At 40.9% G+C, this 17,540-nt stretch overlaps 1 protein-coding gene across 1 annotated transcript in view; it reads right to left on the bottom strand.

Annotated features, from left to right (window-relative positions):
* The window catches only part of LOC110174043 (neurobeachin-like), a 783,761-nt gene that overhangs the window by 516,010 nt on the left and 250,211 nt on the right, over positions 1 to 17,540 (bottom strand). Inside the window, exon 14 of the mRNA XM_055166710.1 lies at positions 9,037 to 9,205. Coding sequence (XP_055022685.1) covers positions 9,037 to 9,205 — 169 coding nt within the window. The remainder of the gene's footprint in view (positions 1 to 9,036; positions 9,206 to 17,540) is intronic.

Genomic DNA, 17,540 nt, shown 5'->3' with positions numbered 1-17,540 from the left:
CAGGGGTGCCCAATACGTCGGTCGTGATCTACCAGTCGATCGCCAAGGTCGTGTGGGTAGATCGCAGTGTCTCGTCTCGGACTCGCGTTTGGACTCGGTCTTGTCTCTCACTCAAGGTCTGACACTCAACAAGTGCGATCATATTTCATTACGCTCCTTCCTGCGTACAGCGAACACAAGCCCCTTCCATAGTGTGCGCTGATTAGAAGAGCAAGACCAAACGTGAAGCAAAAACCAGTCTAAATTTGTGTTCCAGTGTTGGCACAAAGCAGGTCTACAGCATAGAGCGGATCTACAGAACAGACCTACTGCCACATTTGTCTGAAGTTTGCCTAACAAAAGTGCACAAATGCATCTGTGTTTGTCACGATGTGCGTTTGGTTTGGTAAACGTGCAGAGGCTGGTAAATATCACTGCAAAACCAGAAAAGAATGCAACTCCAGTTTGGAACTTTAAAAAACAGGTTTAAAAATCTTCCTTCACTTTTTTCACAGTTTTGTGTAAAGTGCCAGAGGAAGTTCTCTTAAAGAAGAGGTTCTCAAACTGTGGGTGAGGGTCCAAAAAAGGGGCACAGAGTGTTTCAGTGCAGTTTGCTTGGCTTTGTATTAGGCAGATCATTTTGACTTGGTAATTTTGTAAGTATCTCGCATGCTGAAAAAGTGTGAGCACCCCTGCTCCAGAGCGACTTATAGTCCGGAAAATACGGTACTAATCCCTCTAACAGAAACACAATCACTTTTTTTCTTACTTCTTATCTTCATTTTTTAAAGGTTATACTGTCTCTCTCTCTGCTCCTGTCCTTTGTGTAACAACAGAACTGTATTCTGTATGAACCTGATCTTTCAGTAGTTTCTAAAAATATGAAATACATGAAATTTTCGTGTAATGGAAAATTCCACAGCATCCCTGAGAGCGAATGTGCCTGGATGAGTGCACTGTAGAAATTTAAATTGCAAATCAAATTTAAATGTAACATTTTTACATGTACTAGGCTCTAGTTGTTGTAGCCCGCTTACTCATTTGCTCTGTCAAACCTCAGGAGAGAAAAGTGCACAAATCGCTCCATATTTAAAGAATAAACAAGCACCACCACAATCTGGAATCAAACAAATACATTCTCTCTCTGCACTCGCTCATGGTAAATTACTTCAGATGCCCTGGAGCAGACTGACACAAGTAAGACAAAGTGGCACATGGCACAGACTGGCAGCCTCCATTTTGTCAGCTGTGACTACACAAGCAGTAACAACAGGTAGTAGTAGTAGTAGTAGTAGTAGTAGTAGTAGTAGTAGTAGTAGTAGTAGTATTAGGAGTAGTATAGGATCGAGTAGTAGTAGTAGAAGACCAAGTAGTAGTAGTAGTAATAATAGTAGTAGTCTAAGTAGTAGTAATAATACAAGTAATAGTAGTAGTAGACCAGGTAGTAGTACTAGAAGACCGAGTAGTAGTAGACTGAGAAGTAGTAGTAATAGTAGAAGTAGTAGTAGTAGTAGAAGTAGTAGTAGTAAACCAAGTTGTAGTACTAGAAGACCAAGTAGTAGTAGTTGTACTAGAAGACGTAGTAGTAGTAGTAGTAGTAGTAGTAGTAGTAGTAGAAGACCAAGTAGTACTAGCAGTAGTAGTAGTAACAGAAGTAGCAATAGAAGTAGTAGTAGACCAAGTAGTACTACCAGTAGTAGTAATAATAGTAGACCAAGTAGTAGTACTAGATGACCAAGTAGTGGTAGTAGTAATACAAGAAGACCAAGTAGTATTAGTAGTTGAAGTAGCAGTAGTAATAGGCCAAGTAGTAGTACTAGAAGACCAAGAAGAAGTACTAAAAGACCAAGTAGTACTAGTAGTAGAAGTAGTAGTAGTAATAGGCCAAGTAGTAGTAGCAGTAGTAGTAGTAGTAGTAGTAGAGTAGACCAGTAGCAGTAGTACTAGTAGTAGTAGTAGTAGTAGTAGTAGTAGTAGTAGTAGACGTAGTAGTAGTAGTAGTAGTAGTAGTAGTAGTAGTAGTAGTAGTAGTAGTAGTAGTAGTAGTAGAAGACCAAGTAGTAGTAGTAGACGAAGTAGTAGAAGCGTACATACCACATAGTGAATAAATGGAGTGAATGAATACTCAGTGAGGCTGTGACACACTATAAATCATATCTGAAGAAGAAACACAAATGTTCAAATCATTAAATATTCAACATAAAACCTTTGTCACTTTAGACTTACTCACAGTGGGGAGAGTAACAATACATTTACTCAAGTAAGAGTACTGTTACTTCAATAAAAATATTACTAGAGTAGGAGTAAACATGGTGCGGCTAGAAAAGAACTGTGAAAGGGAGAACTTCTTTTGAATAAAGTTTAAATAAAGTATATTGTGTCTCATGACCAATAGATTACAAGACAAGAACATATCAAAAATACAATTCTAACCCAGATTTCGCTCCAGTATCTCCAGCCTCTCACTTCCCTGTATCAGACACCATAACCCCACTTGGTCAGAATCCCCTGTCCTCAGTAGGGCCAGTATTTCTATTTATTAATGTTTATGTCTTTCACTACTACTTATATTTGTGTGAATTGGGATTTTCTGTGCTCACAAAAATGAAGACACAGCACAGAAACGGACTGAATCCTGCGTCTGATCTCCTCCTGCACCCCGGACTGGAACACGCTGCAAAAACATAGAAGGCCCACCTACCTCATTAGAGATGTTGAAATGTTAGGACATGTTTTGTATAATTTCTAATCATTTTGTAATTATTTTATTGACTATTTTGTTCCAATATTGCTGTTTCAATTGAATGTTGAAAAGAAAAAGAAATGGGTTACACTTAATGTCCAAACAGGCGACTTATGGATCCTTTTATTGCTGCTTCAGTTACTGTTTTTCATTGTTTAAAACTTGAGTAATACTAATTGTTCAGAGACACGATCACTCAGTCAACAATAATATATTCTCATTAATGTTCAGTAATGGTCAAATCCACCTTTATTTTGTGGTTTATGAATAATGTCTACTGACTTGGGTGGCAAAGGTTTGTGGCCAATCTTCTGCAAAATAACTCTTTTCATATTGTGTCTTCTGCACATATAAAAGCATAATTTGGGTTTTGGAACATCCATTACACAGTAGTTATAAAGTTTTACTGATTTGTTGGAGGCAGTCACAGACCAGGAACTATGAAAGTCCGACTATTGTTCATCCCCCCGCCCGTCCTGAGAAAACACAGGCTCCACCCTCCAAACATGACGTAGGCTCTGAGTGAGCCGCCCTTCCTCCGCCCATCTCAGGGAGGGAGGGGGAGACAGGCGTGCACCCTGATAGTGACAGGAATAAACTTTTATTCATCATGGCGATACAGCGCGTTCAGCCGCATGTGTTGGACCTGGAATCGGATGAGGACTTTGAGGTGCACGAAGCTCAAGCACCGCGTCCACATCAGCTGAACATTACTGATTGGTAAAGTATTAATAAACACTAGTAGATAAACTTATTATATCGTGTTCACTGCAGTGTAGAACAATGAGTTTATGCTGTCGCTTTTGTTTAGGTGTTCATGTGGGAATTGTCAGCCGATGTGGGGTGGAGGCGGTGGAGGGGGGAGGGTGCGAAGCGCTTTCTGCTACGTCAAACTTGTCATAGGTGTATCTGCCACGTCATCGTTGTAGCAGCTTTAGTTCGTTGTCACGTGGGAGGGTGTCAGAAATACGCTGCAATTTGTTAAAAAAAGCCGAATCAATCTAAAAAAACCACTTCGGCGATATATACAAGGCCCACACATCAGTCTTAGAAGAAAGTAGAAAGCTCTGAAAAGTTGATTTTGCATGAGATGGGCCCTTTAAAATATGGGTCCCCAGAAAAAAACTTTGGGAAACTCAAGTCAAGTTATAATCAGAGACCTCATGACCACGCCCTTCTCTCTCCCCGTCTCTCCAGCAGCCCCTCCCCTCCTCCTGGTCCGGCGGCGCTCTTATAGCTCATACTTAGTGGGACAGACAGAAGTGAGCTGGAGAGCGAGAGTGCGAGGGACAGAGGGAGATAAGGCGTGGGCTTATGGGGAAGAGTTATGACCACTGAACACAGAGGGTCACTTAGGCTTACGCAGTGATGCACGACTTTAATTCTGTTGCATTTTGTTTACGATGGACTAAGAATAAGATCTAATGAGGTAGACAATGTCAAAGGAGACGCATTAGTTTAGTTCAGCTCTTTGTGGATTTCCAAGAGATAATCTTGTGCTGCAGCTTGATTGTTGTGAAGTTTTATTTTTCAGATTCATGAGAATCCATTTTCTTTGGCTCCCACTGATCCACTCAAGTCCACAGGGCTTTTGGTGTGGAGCAGGAGGTGCAGACTTTCACATTCATTTGGTCAAAAAGATATTGTTATAATGTGGATGCATGTCAGTTGGCTGCTGTGATTGGCTAGAACTCTTCTGACAGTCCTTTCTCTTCCAGTTCCAGACTTCCCAACCGATCCAACTTTACTTCTATAGCACATTTTACCAACACAAAGTCTACAAAGTGCTGCCCAGAGTATGCACAATATAAAATATACACAATAAACACATTAAATAAAATAAAGCATAAAATAAAAAAATAAGATAGTCAATAAAATGCATAAAAAATTCAAATTTGTCTCCAAAACCAAATTGAAAAAAACGGATAATGAGTAGTTTTTTCAGTTTTCGATTTTGTGTTTAAATGACAAATGGGAAAAACGGATAACAGCCGTTGACCATTTACGTGACTTCTGTGACTGCGATGCTGGACTTTTAAACTGCATACGGACTGAACCAGGACTGATCCAGGTTCAGGACCAGACCGGGACCAGAGCAGACTCCAAGCTTTGACTTCCAGCCTCTCTGGTCCCGAACCTGGATCAGTCCTGGTTCAGTCCATATGCAGTGCAAAAGTCCGGCATCGCAGTCACAGAAGTCACGTAAAAGGGAAACTGTCATTATCGTTTTTTTTCCATTTTTCATTTAAACACAAAGTCGAAAACTGAAAAAAAAATCATTGTCCATTTTTTTCTTTTTGGTTTTGGAGACAAATAATGAAGAAAACAGTTGTTTTTTCATTTAATTATTTTTGGTTTTATATTTAAAAAAACGAATGAACGAATGATACACGGATTGTTTCATATTAAATTTGCAGAGGAAGTGGTTTAACAAAGACTTTTAGTATCACAGCCATGATTTAGCCTTTATTTTTTACAGAATTTTTTTTTACTGAATCGATTTGAAATATATCGTATCAAACCAAAAGTGCACTGTATCGAGATATGTATCGTATCGGTAACTTCTTAATGATACCCAATCCTAGCGACGTAAACTTGTGGATGCAGCATTGAACAGAAGCTTAGAGCTTAACAGGGCCAGGAAAAGACCACTAAATTACTGAAACATGCATGGATGAACTCTAAAACCAGTCCAGGAATGTTTTTGATGAGGGAACAAGGCTTATTGTTCATTATAACATGGCAGAAAGCGCTAAAAAGTACATTTCGCACAATACTCCCTCTTTAAGAAGTGAAGATTGAAAGCTGAGTGTCTTCTGAGTGGTATAATTGAACACTTTATTACAGACATTTGAGTGTGTGTGCGTGCCTGTGTGTGTGTGTGTGTGTACGTGTGTGAGGATGAAGGGTGCTTTCTCTCTCCAGGAGGACAGAGACAAAGATGAGCTGCCAGGCCCGTGTGGATGAATGCAGAGGCCCTGGTGGAATTACCTTCCACAGGGGCATTCATTTTTGGAGAGGGACCTGACAGAGTTTGGGCTCCTCACCAACTCTGGGGAAGTGAGGGAGATTATAACTGACCTTTATAGTTTTGAGAACGAATTGGCTCTCAAACAACGGTATAGGTAACTGCGACTGTAATAAAGCCAGTCGCCATTCTTGTAGCGTTGAATGATACTGAAACTTCGCAGCTGACGTCCTCAAAATTCCCTTGGGGGGTGATGCTAACTGAAAGGAACTGCTCTGTCTGAAGCTCTGTTACTCAAATTTGACTTTAATCTGAACTTTGTTTTAACACAATCTGACCAGAAGGAACTACAACAGGTGAGCTGATTTGTGCTGTTAAACAAATCTACGGAAGCCGAGAGGGGTCACAACAAACGCAAACGTCGCAACAAATACAAATGCGACAACACAGAACAAAAAAAACACAACACACCAAAAAAGCCACAACAAAATGACCGCGGGACTCTATTTTAATGCAAACGCCGCAACAAATACAAATGCGACAACACAGCAAAAAAAAAACACAACGGAAATGCCGCGGGACTCTATTTTAATGCAAACGCCGCAGCAAATACAAACGCCACAACACAACGCAAATGCCGCACACACAAAAAGCCACAAAACATTAAAAAGCCACAACACATCAAAAAAAGCCACAACTGAAGTGACCGCGGAGACTCTATTTTCCGACCGACCGATGAAGCGGCAAGTGAAGAAGAAGAAGAACTACAATGTGAAAAGTAAAGGAACGGAGAAGTTGGAAACGTAAGTAAAAGTAATTTATTATTTTAATCATTATTCGTTTCACGTTGTAGTTCTTCTTCACTTGCCGCTTGATCGGTCCGTCGGAAAATAGAGTCCCGCGGTCACTTCCGTTGTGGCTTTTTGATGTGTTGTGGCTTTTTAATGTGTTGTGTCATTTGCGTTCGTGTTGTGGCATTTGTATTTGTTGCGGCGTTTGCATTAAAATAGAGTCCCGCGGTCATTTCCGTTGTGGCTTTTTTTGGTGTGTTGTGGCTTTTTAATATGTTGTGGCTTTTTAATGTGTTGCGGCATTTGCGTTTGTGTTGTGGCGTTTGTATTTGTTGTGGCGTTTGCATTAAAATAGAGTCCCGCGGTCATTTCCGTTGTGGCTTTTTTTGGTTTGTTTTGGCTTTTTGTTGTGTTGTCGCATTTGTATTTGTTGCAACGTTTGCGTTTGTTGTGACCCCTCTCGGCTTCCGTACAAATCCATCTCAAAAAAACGTTACAGGGAAGCGTCCTCCACCTCCTTGTCGCTATGTAAGGTTATTGCTTTGAACAGAATGCTCCACAGTATGGCATTAAACTTGCAATCCTTAAGTTACATCTGTTTTGTTGCTACTGGAAACTGGAAAATCGAGAATTCTTGACCTGTAACTTCCAGGAGTACAGCACCACACTGGCCCTTTAACCCGTGATTATATCAAAGTTAAATCCGCACCCGCCCGGACCGGTAAAAATTTCACCCATTACCCGCCCGTACCTGTGATAAATTAGGGTCAGTACATTAGTCCGACAGCCCAATATTCCAGGACTGAACCAGGACTGAACCTACACGGTGTTATTAAGGCAGAATAAATATATACACGCAGCAACCGCAGAGCTGATCACACCAAGACTGGACCAGGACTGAACCAGTTCTAAACAAGGACTAAACCAGTGTGATTAGCATAAATATATACACGCCGCAATCACCGAACTGATCGCCAGGACTACAGGACTGGATCAGGTCTAAACCAGAACTAAACCAGGACTTAACCAAGTCTAAACCAGGACTAAACCAGGAGCGCGGGAGCTGAGCCGATCACCTCTGCTGATGGTTTTACATAATAAATAGACTAAAGCAGGGGTCTCCAACCTTTTTCCTCCCGTGAGTTACTGTAAAACAAAAATCCCAGAGAGCTACTAGTTTTAGCAGTTGCCAGAAACAGAGGAAATAGAGAGACAGTAAGCCTCAGACGGGGGGTACAGTTAGGCTACGTTCAGACAGGGCAGGGCTTAACGCTCAATTCCGATTTTTTTGTGAAATCCGATGTTTCTGCGAGGTCGTTCACATTTCCAATTAAATGCGCCTTGTATGTGATCTCCAGTGTGAACATTAAACGTCCCAAAAGTGTCCCGCATGCGCACTGGAGACACAACGACGTCAACTGCAGCGAGCGTCTCTGTGTTTACGGAAGTTGTTAAACATGGACGTGAGCATTGAGCACCTGGAGATTTTAAAGTTCCTCTCGTACCGGAGCCAGAACATGAACAACTTACTTGTTTTAAGGAGGAGATTGAGAAGGAGAAGGACGAGGTTTTTAGCCGTGGCGTTTTGTTGGGACAGCGGCAGCGACGTCCGTTGAAAGGAACGTGTGGATGTGGAGACGTAGCCAAGAGTGGTGATGGTGCTTCGCTTCAGTGACACGGAGTTCATTAACAATTTTCACCTACTTCAGCGCAGAATAGTGACGTTTGTGGCTTGTTGATAACGTGTAGGTCGAATGAATGCGCTTTGGCCGTTCACACTGAAGTCACATGTCAAAAGATCAGATATGTATCAGTTTCAGGACCACATATCCAAGTGGCCTGGGTCACATTTGAAAAAATCAGATCTGTTTCGTTCAGACTGTCATTAAAAGTTCAGATACAGGAACATAGAAGCCAAAAAATCGGATTTGGGTCACTTCAGGCTGCAGTCTGAACGCAGCCTTAGAGGCCTATAAAACATAAACCATTATCCAGTTATCAGTTCTCAAAGTTAGACATAAAAATTATACATTTACAATGGAAATAAGCAATTAATCGATCAAATTGTGGTTATTCAGCACAATACGCATAATTCAAAAATTCCTTGGCAAGCTTCTCGGAAGGGGGTGGAGAGCTACTGGTAGCTCCTGAGCTACTGGTTGGAGATCCCTACACTAAAGTCTCTCTCAGCCTGGTCCATCGTTCCAGGAAAGGACCGCGAAATGGCACTTGTTTTCAGGTATTTTCCAGGTATTATTCCAAGTATTTTTCTTCTGTTCGTCGTTCATTTGATTCACCTGACCTGCCCGTGTGTAATCACTACCCGCCCCATACCCGCCTGTAAAATTCCAGAACGTTAAAGCCCGTTTCAGCAACTATTTGTGGTGCAGGACTCTGTCTGGTAATGCCACTTGTGTGTCCCATGGTGATCATTTTATTAATAACTTATTTAAACCTAACCTGGACTAATCTATGAATCAACCATAAAAAAGTATAAAATGTCGTTCCTTTAAAAGCTCCTAGTGCAGATGGTGGGTTATTTCATCCAGACTCACCGAGGCCCCTGGCTGCGATGCGGCTGCTGTGTGTGGGATCACGGGCCCAGTAGTAGAACATGAGCGCGTGCATGAGCTGCTGTACCGTGCCCAGCCTGCGGAGGGAGCTAGAGACGGAAGAGAAGCCCACGAACTCAGTGGACAGGAAGGTGTACAGAGCCTGCTGCACCTGGGGAAGAAGCACAAATATGATCGCAGTATGAGTATTGAGTAAAGTATTTATCGTAGTATCATTCATCCACTCTCCACAAAGTTCAGGTGGGTAGTAATGTCAGTAGTAAGTAGTATTTTTCTGATACAATTTTTTTGGGATTCGATCAGGTACAGATTCTTGGCCTTAGTGTACTCTCCGATACAGTGCAATACCGCATAGTGTGAAGAAATATATTAAGGCTACTCAATCATAATCATATTGTGGTCTAAATGTGCATGTTGACCACTATATCTGACCAATTGCATGTGATGTTTACGGTTTGTTTTACCCATATTGTTGATGTATTTCAATAGGATAATAAAAAAAATATGTTTTTTTGGAGGAACATAGAATATTACAACGAAATTGCAAGAAAACAACCAAACCGGGTAATTTTTTACGCACTTATGCATCTAAGGGTTAATGTGGGTCCCGTATTTTTGCGCTCTCAAGCCTCCAACCCCATCAAAAAACAACTGCCACAATCCAGAGCGCCCTATACACGAATCCACTCGAGTGTCCCAGCACGACTTCAGTAAACTACAAAGTCGCAACACCCGCAGAACACGCAAACACACACGGAGCAGACAGCGACCGCGCGGCGAAAAACACCCGCAGACACACTCATCACTCCACACCGACGAGGAACGGAACGGAGGAACGAACCGAAAAAGCGAGTCCAATGTGCCGCTTCTAGACGCAACTGAACAACTGAGTCACTGCGAAGTCGCCGACAATCCAGCGGTCCCAGACAGCACCCTCCCTACACGCCACAACTGAACAAAGCCCAGAGTCACCGTGAACGCCACAAACAAACAAAACCACTGACCCATCCAACTGTTGTGTTTCGTTTAAAGTCCTGGTGCGGTTTATTTGTGAAAAAAGTTTGAAAATAGACCATTTAATGACAGTGCGCCTTATAATCCAGAGCACCTTAGTCTTATAGCTTTGGAACTAGCACCACTTGATTCCCTGACCCTGAAAATGTGGGTTTAGCAGTTAAAATCAGCATTTCAACTTATTCAGAGGCTGAGATATTTCAAAAAGACGTTTTTGGTGACCATTTAAAAAAAAAAATTCAATATGGCATATAGACATCTAGGCAAATACAAACATTGATTTTCTGACTGCATACACAATAACCTTTCCAAAAACATAATAGTTTAGTAAATCCCCCAAAAATTCCCATAAAAGTATAAAGTGAACTGGATTATTTGCTCCAATACAAGCGCAATAAATACTAAACCAACTTCTAAAAGGCTATCTCTAAAGAAAATCTATAGAATAAATTAGATATTGAGAACTAAGTGAGTCAAATATATACTGATCTTGACCATAAGTAGTGCTGATTTAAGTCATTAAAAGCTAAATAAAGGTGTTAAAGAGGTAACGCAAATGTCTTTTTTGTCATTATTAGCATGTTTTAAGAGTCTGTAAAGCCTCCACAGTCTATTTAATCTGCTCTGGCTGTACTCAGATTTGGGCTGAGTACTTGTGATACCTGAAAATTTGCGGTATCAGAGCTTTTATTGGAACGACCCTAGAAGTAAGAATCAAACAATCAAGCGCTGGGTCTGTGGGCATAAATGGGGGCAAGAAGGGATGAGTGTCTTGCCCTGGGACACAACAACAGCATTCATCTGTGTCATCTGGGACTCAACTTCCAACCTTGGAGCCAGTGGAACTACCAACCTTTGGATTAGAGGACGAAACTCTACCAACTGAGCGATGGAAGCTGATAGTACATGGGCAGGCTGTGGGCGGGGATAGGTGGATTATTTAAGTAGGCCGATTATTTAAGTTTTCGTCCTACGTTGTGGAAACATCAAGTGGCCATCTACGGAGAAACAGGTATCATCTGTCCCGCACACTGGTGGCTCCACAGCTGCCCATCGCTGTTCCTAGATACATCTTCAGATAACTGCCATGCAGAGACTCAACCAATTTCACCTGAGATACCCCCTGACTCCACCCAGCAGTCTCCACAGTCTGAGAGACGCTATCCTGCCCGGCTCAGAAAAACACCAGAGTATTTGAAAGACTATGTTACTTGAGTTGAAGAGGGTTGGGGCAGAATAATCCCCATTTTCAGACCAAGGAGTTTGGGCAGTCTACTACGACGGAGTATAAGGGTCAGATTAAAAAAAATGATGCTGGCGCTATGAGAATAAAGTCGTAATATTTTCGACATTGAAGTCGTAATATTATGTGAATATAGTCGAAGCCAGAAAAAGTCGTAATTTTACGAGAATAAAGTCATAAATTATGCTATTTTATTTTAGTCGTAAATTATGCTATTTTCTGATCTATGTTATAATATTGTTTCCTCATAAAAACATACCTGAAGTTGTGTTTTGTTTCATTCATACACAAAGAACACAATATTTAGGCTGAGTTTTCTTCTCAGACAGAAAACGCTCTCCACATTTAAACTCCATACACCTACACTAGAATCATTTGGATCATTTCAGCCCTGGAATTGCCAATCTCTCCTAAACAAAAGGTAAAAGGAGCTGTTAACTTGAAAATTTGAGCTTCAGGACATCACAAAGTGGAAGACAAATATGTACACAACAAAAACTGGAGGGTTAAAATTTCAGCATAAAATACTGCAGAGTTGTTTTTAACACAAAGCAAGTGTTATTTTAACTATTTGAAAGTTAAATAGGGGTTAGAGTTGGGATTATTTGCCAGAGTTGATATGGCTGAAGTTAATGCAACTTAACCTAGTGTTAATTCAACTTCCTCTAGAGTTAATTCAACTTCTCTTAGTGTTAATTTGGCTCCTTCCACCCACTACTTCAAACTCCCATGAGAGAAGAACCAGTTTGAACCAGTTTTGTGCATAATTTCATCTTAATAAATGAACAAAAATAAAGTGTAAAAATAAAACACCTCTGTGTGTTGTTTTGCCAAATCGGGATAACCCTCCAAAGTGTTATCCGTTTACTCTCAAAACATTAATATAACTCTTGATTTCGTGGGTTAAAATGGTACTCTGGTCCAGTGTTACTTAATTAACATTTCCAAAAATGTTAAATTAACTCTAGAACAGATTGGACTCATATAAACCCTGAGAAAATGTTAAAATTGACTCTCACAGAGCACTTTTTGCTGTGTATGATTGAAACAAAACACAACTCCAGGTCTGTTTTTGAGCAGGTAACATTATAACACGCTTTAAACCTCACAAGAGTCAATTTTGCATAATATAGGACCTTCAATCCAAAGTTGTCTTGTGTCATAGATCAAAATCTGGACTTCTCCTACGCGGTCTTTAAGTCCATAAACAACTGGATTCATTCTGCAGTCGAAATGTGTTTACAACAAATACATCTCTCTATTAGCACAGCACCCACGGGGACTTCAAGACTTCATTTGTTTACTTTAAGATTGTTCATTTGTATTGCTGACAGCAGAGGGAGCTCATTAGAAAAGTGGATTTTTCAAGTGCATTATTTTAAGTTTGAAAATGAGAAATACCAATCTCAAGGTGATCCAAAGCGTGTTTAAAAGGGGATTAAAGCAACAAGAATGCATGTTTTAAGATATGTTATAACGTTGTAACCTCGTCAAAAACAGACCTGGAGTTGTGTTTTGTTTCAATCACACATGTTTAAGTAATCTATTATTATTAATTTAATCCGTCTACAAGCTCAAAATGCTCTGTTGCACCTTGTTAACAGCTCCTTTTATCGTTTTTTTTTCAGTAGAGATTGCAGTAGCAATTCCAGAGTTGCAATGAAGGTTTATAGAGTTTAATAACACTGTGGAGCACTTCCTGTATTTTCAGAAGGGATGGGCATTCGATTAAATTTAATTAATTGATCGTCGGGAGAATTAGCAACCAATTTTCAATGAATCATTAACGTTTTATATAATTTTTTTTTTTTTTTTTTTGGAGATTGTAGTTGTGATGAGCAATGTAAAATAATTGTCTTTATGTATTTCTTGATTACTGCATAATAATGCAATTTATCATTTACTTTATCATAATGCAATTTATTATTTATGTAAACATCCAAATAAACTTATCAACATATATTCAATTATCATAATTATTAGTACAATTAACTAATCTGCATAAATAAATTCAACTTCACAACAAAGCCTCGTCTCCTTACACTACGCAACCTACATTCGGTTTGTCGATTAAAAATGAACGTAATCGTCAAAATTCTTAATCCCTAGTTACCAAGGTGGAGTGTTTTCTGTTGGGAAAAAAAAAAAAACTCAGCCTAAATACGCAGGGTTTGTGTGTTAAATGTGTGTGAATGAACCAAAACACAACTCCACGTCTGTTTGTGTCGAGAAAATAACACTATAACGTGGATCAAAAATGGCGTAAAATGGGCCCTTTAAAGTCGATCAAACAGCCCTTTCATATAATAACACACAACAATCTCTCCTGAATGCAGAGCTGTAATTCCCCTCAGGAGCAGTCTTTACCTCCTGGCCGGTCCAGCTGGTGCCGTGCGCTGTAGAGGGCAGAGCTAATGGAGCTGGTTCCCTTGGCCCCGGACAGGAGTGCCCACTGACCCCGTATGAGTCACCCCATAACTGCTCCTCTGTTCGGCCGCATGAGCATTTCCCGAGTAATTATCCACGGACCTGAACCGAATGCTAAACCAGAGCCTTCGCCGCGCCGATACGAGTGAGCTATGTCTGTATATTATATTACATCACGCAGTCACGACGAGCGGAGGTGACGCGGTGTGAAGGGGGCTGAGGTCACAGTGGAGGAACAAGGCAGTGAAACATCTCCATTAAAATGCCTCTGACGGTTCGGACTATTCATCTGACTAAAACACAGTTAAGATCATTTTATTTAAGATTTGATCACAAACAGACCTGGAGTTGTGTTTTGTTTCATTCACTCATGTTTAATGCACAAATCCTGCATATTTAGGCTGAGTTCCACTGTGTTTTTAAACTCCATACATCTTCACTAGAATCACTCAGCCCTGGAATTTCTGATCTTTACTAAACAAAAGGTAAGAGGCAGCTGTTAACTTGAAAAAAAAAGCCTCCTGACAGCTCAAGGTGGAAGCATTTTGATCTTTTTGAGATGTATTTAGACTAATAATAAAGTTTTACTCAAACACGCCTAGTGCCTCCACTCATTTCTCTCCAGCGACTAGGTCAGGAATCTGAATACACTAGATCACAGGTGTCAAACATAAGGCCCGGGGGCCGGATCCAGCCCTCCAAGACCTTTAATGTGGCCCTCGGCTGATTTTCTACAAAAATATTTTAATCATATTTTCTATTAAAATATTGATAATTTTCTGTGGTGCTTAGCATAACAGCGTCTCCAGTGTCTCTGTACGTGGCCCCTCCCTCCAGAGCAGCACAAATGAAGACTTGTCTCTTTCCAAACGCTCTTAAAGGACGATCGTTTTGACTGTTGACCGTGACACCCTCATCAGAAAAATGTCAAAAATGAGAAAAGTGGAGCCGAGTGCAGGATTTTCCAAGAAAAATTGACTTATTCCTATTTGAATACAAGTTCATATTAAAACATTGTGTTGAAATTGCATTTTTCTTAAAGTTTCAGGTTTGTACATAATATTATAATATTTTGTAAAAGAAACAGTTCATCAGTTAAAAAAAGATTTCTGTAATAGATTTGTGTTTCTCTGCACAAATATTTGAACTTATTGCTGTTTTTGGGGTTTATATGTCATGAGTTTTCTGATCCGGCCCCTTTGGGATCAAAGTAGGTTGGATTCGGCCCCCGGACCAAAATGAGTTTGACACCCCTGCACTAGATGGTTTGTAAGAACCCCAGAAGTTGTAGGCGGCACACCGGCCAATCAGAGAAGAGCTGTGAAGCCATGACGTCAAACTCAAGCGCCTGTCTGGGTCCCAACAGTAAACAAAGCGGTCAAGATAGATGTAGATGAAGACAGACATTCTGTGTTGGCAACAATTCCCGAGATCGAGGATTTAAAACCGGAACAAAGCGAATGTTTGGTGAATTTTATCAAGGGGAAAGACGTTATTGTCCTTCTTCCCACGGGATTTGGTGCATTCCATACGTCACGGACAAATAGCAGCGATTGGTTAAATAAAAAAGTGCCCGCCTACCGATGAGCAAATGAATCCTAATACTGTGAGGTCAGATGGTTTCCATGAAGTGAAACCAGACGATGAATCAGGCTAACAAAACACAACTACAGGAAAGTTTTTGAGGAAACAACATTATAACATGACGTACAGCCTATTCATACTTCATAAGAACATAAGAACTCTGTTTCTGCACCCAGAGCTGGCTGAAGAAAATGTCATTTTGTTCAGCCAGCTCCTGTTCGGCAGCTCTTGTGGTTTGTTCCCGACACCTCAGCCGAGCAAAACTTTGTTCGGCTGTTCGGCAGCGCAGTCCAATATCTTCGCTCTGATTGGTTATTCTTATGATGTGGGTGTGGTTTATCTGCTTCCTTGCCGGTGCAGAGGAAGAAAAAATAATGGATGGTTTTAAGTCAGAGCTGGCGGAAATGGTGAGAAAATACAAACATCTGTACGACATGATGCTCAGTGACTATAAAGACGCCAAAAGGCAAGAAATTCATGAAGGAAGATCGTGGACATTTTAGGCTCGGACGAAAATCAGTGTAAAAAAGTCTGATGTAATCTCCGTAACGAGAAAACCAAAAAAATAGAGCGGTCAGGCTGGAGGATGAAAGGAAATACTCTTGCTATAAAACTCCCTGCAGTGGCTGGACTCCTTCATCAAACACACAGAGAAACATCCACCAATATAAGTCCTATTCCAAGTCAAACGGAGGGAAGATATTAATACTTAGCTAATAGGAACGAGGGGGCGGGGCAGTTCCAGCAGCAGAACATCTTTTGAAGTATGAAATGTCAGATGTCAGAGCCCAAACAAACTTTGTTCTTGTTCTTACCATCTCAAGAACCAGAACAAAGTTGAAGTTTGAAGAGGCTTTTAAAGCTCACCAGAGTTGATCTTGTGCAGTACAGGATGTTTAAGTTTTGGATCGGCAAAGACAGTGGAAGTGTATGTACGATCAGTGTTGGGAAAGTTACTTTTAAAATGTATTCCCCTACAGATTACAGATTACTTACCCCAAAATGTAGTTTGTAACGTAATCCATTAAATTACTTAAAGTGAGTAACGTAATCTGAATACTTTGGGTTACTTGATTTTCTGTAGAGAAACAAAGACGAGGAAATCTTCACATAAGATGTTTTGTCTGCCAAAAGACAATAAAAATCCTGTTTTAGACCTGGTTTAGATCTGGTTTAGTTCTGGTTTAGACCTGGTTTTAGACCTGGTTTTAGACCTGGTTTAGTCCTGGTTTAGTCTTGGTTTAGACCTGGTTTAGTGCTGGTTTAGACCTGATTCAGTCCTGGTTCAGTCCTGGTTCAGTACTGGTTTCCTCTTGGTTTAGACCTGGTTCAGTCCTGGTTTAATCCTGGTTTAGTCCTGGTTCAGTCCTGGTTTAATCCTGGTTTAGACCTGGCTCAGTCCTGGTTTAATCCTGGTTTAGACCTGGCTCAGTCCTGGTTTAGTCTTGGTTTAGACCTGGTTTAGACCTGCTTTAGTCCTGGTTTAGACCTGATTCAGTCCTGGTTTAATCCTGGTTTAGACCTGGTTCAGTCCTGGTTTAGTCTTGGTTTAGACCTGGTTTAGTGCTGGTTTAGACCTGGTTTAGACCTGATTCAGTCCTGGTTTAATCCTGGTTTAGATCTGGTTCAGTCCTGGTTTAGTCCTGGTTTAGACCTGATTCAGTCCTGGTTTAGTCCTGGTTTAGACCTGGTTTAGTCCTGGTTCAGTCCTGGTTTTGTCTTGGTTTAGACCTGATTCAGTCCTGGTTTAATCCTGGTTTAGACCTGGTTTAGTCCTGGTTTAGTCCTGGTTTAGTCCTGGTTTAGTCCTGGTTCAGTCCTGGTTTAGTCTTGGTTTAGACCTGGTTTAGTGCTGGTTTAGACCTGGTTTAGACCTGGTTTAGTCCTGGTTTAGACCTGATTCAGTCCTGGTTTAATCCTGGTTTAGACCTGGTTCAGTCCTGGTTTAGTCCTGGTTTAGACCTGATTCAGTCCTGGTTTAGTCCTGGTTTAGACCTGGTTCAGTCCTGGTTTAGTCCTGGTTTAGATCTGGTTCAGTCCTGGTTTAGTCCTGGTTTAGACCTGATTCAGTCCTGGTTTAATCCTGGTTTAGACCTGGTTCAGTCCTGGTTTAGTCTTGGTTTAGACCTGGTTTAGACCTGGTTTAGACCTGATTCAGTCCTGGTTTAGTCCTGGTTTAGACCTGGTTCAGTCCTGGTTTAGTCCTGGTTTAGACCTG

This window comes from Boleophthalmus pectinirostris, unplaced genomic scaffold (assembly GCF_026225935.1).
Source record: "Boleophthalmus pectinirostris isolate CB_2022bp ecotype Guang Dong unplaced genomic scaffold, ASM2622593v1 HiC_scaffold_9, whole genome shotgun sequence".
In the NCBI taxonomy this organism is placed as follows: Eukaryota; Metazoa; Chordata; class Actinopteri; order Gobiiformes; family Gobiidae; genus Boleophthalmus; species Boleophthalmus pectinirostris.
Note: the sequence above shows the minus strand (reverse complement) of the source record. Positions and strands in the feature narration are given on the sequence as shown.